An 8,284-nucleotide genomic window follows, 5' to 3' on the forward strand; every position below is an offset into this window, starting at 1 on the left:
ATTTCAAACAGGGGGGGACCGGGATCTGGGGGTCCCCTTGTTAAAGGGGGCTTCCAGATTCTGATAAGCCCCCCGCCTGCAGACCCCCACAACCACCGGCCAGGGTTGTGGGGATGAGGCCCTTCTCCACATCAACATGGGAACAAGGTGCTTTGAGGGGTCACAGACCCCCAAAGCATCCTCCCTATGTTGAGGGTATGTGGCCTGGTACGGTTCAGGAGCGGGGGGGCTCTCTCATCCCCCCCTCTTTTCCTGCGGCATGCCAGGTTGCGTGCTCGGATAAAGGGTCTGGTGTGGATTTTTAGGGGGACCCCCACGGCAAATTTTTTTTTTAATTTGATGCGGGGTTCCCCTTAATATCCATACCAGACCTGAAGGGCCTGGTAATTGAATTTAGGGGAACCCCCATGCTTTTATTTTTTTATCAAGGCATTGATTTTTTTTATTTTTTTATCAACAGGCATACTATAGATACCCCCCAGGTATGAAATTTAAAGGAATATTACACTTTTATTGTTTCACTTTAATCATTATTAAAATCACTGCTCCTGAAAAAACGGCTGTTTTTAAAACTTTTTTTTGCATTTATCCATGTCCCCTGGGGCAGGACCCGGGTCCCCAAACACTTTTTAGGCCAGTAACTTGCATATTAGCCTTTAAAATTAGCACTTTAGATTTCTCCCATAGACTGGTATAGGGTGTTCCGGCTTTTCGAATTTGCCGCGAACAGCCCAAATTGTTCACTGTTCGCCGAACAGGCAATGTTCGAGTTGAACATGAGTTCGACTCGAACATTACTATAGTAATACTATATAGTAATTACTATAGTAATTACTATTGTGATGTATAGAGGAACATAGGGGTTATCAGCTACTCTAAATATACCACTTGTAAAAAAAAGCGTCCCTGAAAATATTTTTGAAATGTTGACAACTATGCACTTAGGCACTGCCCAAGGGCCACTGGGTCAGTAGGGGGCCCCATGAGAGGCTCCTGTGATATTAAAGCTGTAGTAAACTTTTGTAACATTACTACTTTTTAGAGGCCCTGGGGTAGGTTATGCCCAGCATATTAGCACATTAGGGTACACTTACCTGTCAGACTGAGCCATCCAGTGCTGTGCTGTGATTAATCCGGCAGGGCCCGAGCACTTCCATCTTCACCCGGTCTTCCTTCTGCATCCTCTCTCACCCCCCCCCCTTTCTCTCTCATCCTCCCTCCCTTACCCCTCACACCTCTTTCATCCCCTTTCTCTCTCTCATCCTCCCTCTCTCTCTTTAATTTAATTTGTTATAACAAAAAATTGTTTGCATTTTTATTTATTGTTTATAAAAGGCCCCACCAAAATCCTCAGCGCCAGGCCCATGATGTTCTTAATCTGGCCCTGAGCGCACAGTATATTTGCCTTTAGCATATCAACCTCTTGTTTGTCTTAGGTCTTTCACTTACGCCATTTCTTTTTTACCCCCCACACACAGGTACGTGTCTACGTTGGACTATTTACTGACCAGCACAATGAATATTACGATCTCATCGTTCTGAGGCTGCTCTCTATGAATTCTGTGGTGGATCCGTGGGTTTTTATTATCTGCCGAACTTCGAATTTTTACCACCACCTCAGCGTTCTTTGCAACAAGCTGCACACCAAGACCAGTGGGAGAACGCATTTTCTGCGGCAGAGCGTAAGCCTCTGATGGAAAGCACTTCACACCGGCGCAGTCAGCTCCTTACTGAACTTGTGGATGTATTGCCGAGGACATCAGCCAGTGAATCTACATTCACGCCTCTTTCATGTCTGACTATTTAAAGTAGATATACACTTCAATGTAAACGTCAAGCTGCGTCCACAGTCTTGCTGGGCTGGAGAAATGATTTCTCTTTATGTAATTTCTGCTGAAAAGGGCCAATCTGAACACCAATCCCCCTTTCTTTTTCTTACATTATTCAGTTATTGATGGGACAAACCCCATGTAGTACTTTGTACCATCTTCCTACGCACATGGCCTGCCGCCACAGCTAGCATGGACCTGGCTGCTTTAATAGCCAGCGTCTACATCTGGCTCCCCGGCACAGGCAAGAGGTATGCAGAGGGAGGCAAGATGGGACAGCCACACCTCCCTCGGCATTGTCTCTTGTCTCTTTGCTAGATGCAGTGTTGGGCAGTCAAGGGGGAGGCATCCTGTTCCACATCACAACTAGTGTTTAGAGATGGGCCAAGATGGGCCGAACACCCTCCCCCCCGCCCAGTTCGCAGCAGAACTCCCGAACAGGGAAAAAAAGTCCTAACCCGGACCGCGAGCCCCATTGAAGTCTATGGGAGCCAAACAGGAAAAATTAAAAGTCCCTATTTTGCAGGCTTATAGGCAAGTAATTGGCCATAAAAAAAGGGTATGGGGGGTCCGGGGTAGTACACTGGGGGACATGTATCAACGCAAAACATTTTTTTTTAAAAAGCAATTGCTTTTTTCAAGAGCATTGATTTTAATGATGCTTAAAGTGCAACAAACAGAAAAAAAAAAAAAAGAAAAATTCCTTTAACCACTTCAGCCCCAGAGGATTTTATCCCCCGTCCTTACCAGAGCACTTTTTTTGCGATTTGGTACTGCGTCGCTTTAACTGACAATTGCGCGGTCGTGCGACATTGCACCCAAACAAAATTAACGTCCTTTTTTCCCCCCACAAATAGAGGTTTGTTTTAGTGGTATTTGATCACCTCTGCGGTTTTTTATTTTTTGCGCTATAAACAAAAAAAGAGCGACAATTTTGAAAAACAAAACAAAAAAAAACACAATATTTTTTGCTTTTTGCTATAATATATATCCGATTTTTTAAAAAAAAACTATTTTTTTCATCAGTTTAGGCCGATACGTATTCTTCTACATATTTTTGGTAAAAAAAAAAAAAAAAAATTGCAATTAGCAATTATTGATTGGTTTGCACAAAAGTTATAGCATCTACAATATAGGGGATAGATTTATGGCTTTTTTTTTTTACTAGTAATGGCGGCAATCTGCGTTTTTTTCGTGACTGTGACATTACAGCGGACATATCGGACACTTTTGACACCATTCACATTTACACAGCGAACGTGCTATAAAATTGCACTGATTACTGTGTAAATGTGACTGGCAGGGAAGGGCTTAACACCAGGGGGCGCTGCACGGGTTAATATGTTCCCTATGGGAGTGATTCTAACTGTGGGGGGAGGGGACTCACAAGGGGAGGAGACCGATCAGTGTTCCTCTATACTGGGAACACACGATCTGTCTCCTCTCACCTGACAGGACGTGGATCTGTGTGTTTACATACACAGATCCACGGTCCTGCTGTGTTCCCGGGCAATCGCGGGTGCCCAGCGGACATCGCGGCCGCCGGGCACACGCACCGGGTCCTGAACGATGCCGCGGGTGTGCGCGCGTGCACCCTCTAGGTGGCCGGGAATCAGAGGACGTCATATGACGCCCACCCAGGATGGGAGATCCCATCTGTGGGCGTCATATGACTATAGGCCGGGGCTGAAGTGGTTAAATAAAAAATAGTGCGGGGGGGGGGGCGGAAATCCCCTTAGACTGTCTGTAAAGTGGTGCATCTGTGGCATATATAAGATGCTGCAGCAAAAATTACATTTCTAAAGAAAAAAGTAAAATCAAATTAAAATGACTCGCGGTTAAACTGCCGGCACCCGGCTACTGAAAAATAATTAAGAATAAAATGGCATGCCCCTCCCCCCGTCCATACCAGGCCCTTCAAGTCTGGCATGTGGTTTTAAGAGGAACCCCATTCCACAAAAAAAAAAAAAAAAAAGACGTGGGGTCCCCTCAAAATCCATACCAGACCGGCAGGTCAGGAAAGGGGGGGGGGGGGTGAGCGAGCGCCCCTCCTTTGGGGCAGGAGGGGGGGCTGGAAATTTGGGTGTTTGGCCGAATTGTTCACCCAACTCTACAAGTGTTACAGAGCACCTAGAAAAATAGGAGATGTTACTACATGTACTTTGTACCATAGGGAACTAAAGTAAAAAATAAATTAAAAAAAATGAATAATTCTTCTCTAGCAGAACAGAGACCACAAGGGCAATTGCGTGATCCATGCTTTATTGCAGTGGTTCTTAACAACAGGGCCAGAAGCTTCTGCCCTCCACCCAGTGCACCAGGATCAACTATATCTTTCCAGTGCACACCAACAACAGTCATTGGGGCTACTAGTGTGAATCCTCTAGCAGCAGTAAAAACCTGACTGGGGTTCTAATCCTTTCCATACTTTCTCCAGACTAAACCAATATAATGGCTTTGGGTACACTTTAAAGCAAGTCATAGCAATGTGTCTAAACATATCAGGAATGTTGTTTTGTTCGAGGGTAAGCAAGGAAGGACGCTGCACATTCTGTATATATTTATTTATGTTTTTTGCACATGCTTAGTTCCTTGCTTGGTACTAGCAGCAGGGTGACTGTGCTTTACTGCTCTGCTTATCTCTGTGCAAGTCTGTTCTAATGGACTTGTATAGAAAGCCGCTGCCCCCCCCCCCCCCCTTCTTATCTTTTCCGCTCTCTCACAATGCTCTGATCTGCCGGTGTCTTGTCAAATAGGGTCCTCCATCAGATGCTGTCCCCTGCGTACTGCGCATGCGCAGTACACAGGAACAGAGATTCCGAAAATTGCAGAGGATGAACGGCGCCTGCGCCGTGAGTCCAGGTTCTATCCCCACTATCCAAGTGGACATAGAGTTAGAATAAAAAAGAGCCGAGCGCAGCGAGGCCGAGCCCGAAGCGTGGCGAGCGAAGCTCGCCCGCGAGGGGCCCTCTAAAATTCTCAACCCTATGTCCGCTTGGATGGTGGGGCTACCACCTCCACTCACGGCGCAGGAGCCGTTCAGCTTCGGACTTTTTCCGAAGCTTCGTCTGCTCCTTACTGCGCATGCGCAGTACGGAGCGGACACATATTGATGGCCGGACTCTATTAGGCAGAACACCGGTCCAGCATTTTGAAAAGCCTGTACTTCTGAGTTATAGGACCACTTGTACGGACTCCCGTAATTCATCACCTAAGTGGCCGATTCCCAGGCCAGTACTGTCATCTGGTCGGCTTGGGAATTGCCCAGCTTTACACAGATATTTGCATTTGGAACATCAGCACTTTTATAGCTTTTTAGGGGGCTTGCTGGATGGTGGGGGGGGGGGGGGTGCAAGAAAGGTAAGAGCAGGTACCTTATGGTACCACAGTCATAGCTTCCAAATGTCCCGGATTTCGAGGGACTGTCCCTGATTTTGGACACTGTCCCTCTTCCCTCCTCATTTGTCCCTCATTTTAGTCTGATCTATATAGTTCAGTGATTCTCAACCAAGGGTTCCGTGGAACCCTAGGGTTCCTCCAGAGGTTGTAGGGGTTCCTTCAGCATTGGGCAATTTCTGCCTCTAGGATAAGTTCTCATCGACACCATTGATCTTTTTAGCTATCTGTAAGGAGGTAATTCCTTCTTCCCAGTGACCACAAGTGTAAGGACCATTCTTCCCACTGACCATCACACTAATGTATCATGAGTTGTAGATTTCTCATTTTTAGCAGGGGTTCCCCCGAGACCGGAGAACTATTTCAAGGGTTCCTCTGTGTTGAAAAGGTTGAGAAAGGCTGATATAGTTGTATATAAAATGCACTTTTTATTTTTCAAAAAGTGTTTACCAGTGCCAAGCCTTTCATCCAATTTCTACATTTGTAAATTTTAAACTCCAGTATGAAGGAATAGCAGTGGAAAAAAAAGAAAAACACTTTATCTCATTTTTTTTTGTAGGATTCTCCTTAAGGCTGGATTCACACCTATGCATTTTTTGTGCATTTTGCCGATTTACACTAAATAACATATTCCATAGCAAACCATGTTACATGGACTGTAGTGCAAATCTGCAAAATGCAAAAAGCACTAAAAATGCATAAGTTTGAATTCAGCCTTAAGGGGGCGTGACAGGGGGCGTGTCCTATGCTTACATACTTTTGCTAATAAGTGTCCCTCATTCCCATCTCAAAAAGTTGGGCGGTATGCCACAGTGCAGGGCTGGTGCTACCACTAGGCAAACTAGGCAGCTGCCTAGGGGCGCCCGGTCACTGGTTTCCCTCCATGTCTGCATGCTCTGCAGGATGCAGCATGTAACCAACTCAGTCCTAGGCAGCTGCTTCACCCGACCAGTAGTTTAATTAGAGGCACAGCGTAGCACTGGAGCTAGCGCTATAGGAAGCAGAGTCAAATGCTACCTATATAGTGGTGCCTTCTGTCACATGGGCAGGGAAAAGGGGGTGGAGTCAGGGGTGGGGCCAATTGGGGACGGAAAATTTTCGGTTTCTCTTTGTATCCACATTGGAAGATTTTCCCTTAGCCATTGTTCTGGTGACATTTGTAAAATTTTAGATTTTCCCCCTCACTTTATGTCCCTGCGGCAATGGTCACCAGCACAATAGAGCCGGTGATTCTACCTATTCATTTCAATTTGTTGCCCTATGTGCAACAAATGCGACAAAGTCGCACACCTTTTCTTGAGCTCGGAACTTGTACATTTTTATTTTATTTTAACAACACATTTTTCACAAGAAAAAAAAAAAAACGCACGTCTCATTGCCATGTTTGGGGTACCCATTAACAATTAATGGCACAGTAAGCGTGACTTTTATTTATTTTTTGTAGGTGTTAATGAAACACTATAGTGTGAATGCAGCCTCACTTGTAAAGTTACCAAAATATCCATTTTAAATAATACTTGCAAACTAGAGGGGTACAACCACAGACATGTGTGTTTTGTTAAAAATGTGGCAAAAAAAAATGATACTTGATACACTTTGGAATAATCTTATAAAATGTTATGAATTGATTATCAAGATAAATAAATAAAAAAATAAAAATCGAAATCAATTGTTTTCAAATAAATGTTACAGTAACAGTATAAAGTAATACCTACTGATGTGACATTATAGACGTACAAGAAGGATTTTGTCGCCAACACACGAATGTTTCACACACAGTATCGCAAATACCTAAATAAATAAATATTCTTCCCACCAAGTCTCTCTGTAGTCAGGAAAACCTTACAGTGTAATACCAAATCTGCTTGGGAAACAGTTATCTAATATAATCATCTGTCTGGGCACAAAGCAAAGCCGATCCTCCTCATATTACACTGCTGATTACTTGGCAAAGAGAGCAGGATATAAAAATAGTTTGCAATTTTTTTTTTTTTTTTCGTCACAGATACACAGTAAACTTACTTCAAACCCTACTTTTGCAGGGGGAAAAGAAGAGGAAGTAAAACCCATCAGGTATACACAACATGTCTAAACCTAGAGTGTCAGAGGGACTGGAGAGTTTACAGGGTCATGGCTGCACAGAAGAACATGCATTACCAAGCAACCCCCGAGGGGGCAGTGCTACAATAATATAAAAAATACTTATATCACAGCAACACATTACCGTATTTATCGGCGCTTATAACACGCACCCCAACTTTAGTAGGGAATTTTAAGGAAAAAAACTTTTAGGAGGGAAATTTAAGGAAAAAAAAAACTTACATTTAAATGCCCATCAACGCAGCCTTGTCAGTGTCATTTGCAGCCTTGTCATGCAGCCTGTCCATCATTGCAGCCTTGTCATTGCAGCCTGTCCGTCATGCAGTTTGTCCATCATGCAGTTTGCAGTTTGTCCATCATGCAGTCTGTCCATCATGCAGTTTGTCCGTCATTGCAGCCTTGTGCATCGTTATCCCCTCAGCTTTTGTTTTTAAAAATGGCGCCGCTGAGATGTCCTTCATATCTCAGCGGCGCCCGGAAGTTCCCGGCGGCTTTCGGCCACCTCGGCCGCACTCGGAGGCTTCAGGCCTCTCTCGCCACTTCTCGGAGGCTTCAGGCCGCTCTCGCCGCTTCTCGGCGGCTTTCGGCCGCCTCAGAGGCTTTCGGCCGCTCTTGCCGCTTCTCGGCGGTTTTTGGCCGCTCTCGCGGCTTCTCGGCGGTTTCCAGCCGCCTCGGCCGTACTCGGAGGCTTTCGGCCGCTCTCGAAAACCGCAGAGAAGGGCCGAAGGCGGCCGAAAGCCGCGATAAGGGCCGAAGGTAGCTTAAAGCCGCCCAGAGCCCAAAAATCGCAAGGGAATCGCGGCGGATCGGTGTATAACACACACCCACGATTTTCCCCTGATTTTAAGGGGAAAAAAAGTGCGTGTTAAACACCGATAAATACGGTATATGTTATTATATATTATTATATTATATTATTAATAGATCTTGCTGTGGTACAAGTATTTTTTTTTAGCTGG

The 8,284-nt window shown here is 45.0% G+C and overlaps 1 protein-coding gene across 1 annotated transcript in view; it reads left to right on the forward strand.

The window, feature by feature from the left end:
- Nucleotides 1–7,019, forward strand: part of LOC143956590 (prostaglandin D2 receptor-like) — a 46,158-nt gene extending 39,139 nt beyond the window's left edge. The window contains exon 2 of the mRNA XM_077466801.1: nucleotides 1,479–7,019. Coding sequence (XP_077322927.1) covers nucleotides 1,479–1,694 — 216 coding nt within the window. The 3' untranslated portion in view covers nucleotides 1,695–7,019. The remainder of the gene's footprint in view (nucleotides 1–1,478) is intronic.
- The last annotated feature ends 1,265 nt before the right edge of the window (nucleotides 7,020–8,284 follow it).

The sequence above is a fragment of the Lithobates pipiens genome, unplaced genomic scaffold (genome assembly GCF_037356315.1).
Source record: "Lithobates pipiens isolate NorthernLeopardFrog02 unplaced genomic scaffold, aLitPip1_a1.2 Scaffold_37, whole genome shotgun sequence".
NCBI lineage: Eukaryota > Metazoa > Chordata > Amphibia > Anura > Ranidae > Lithobates > Lithobates pipiens.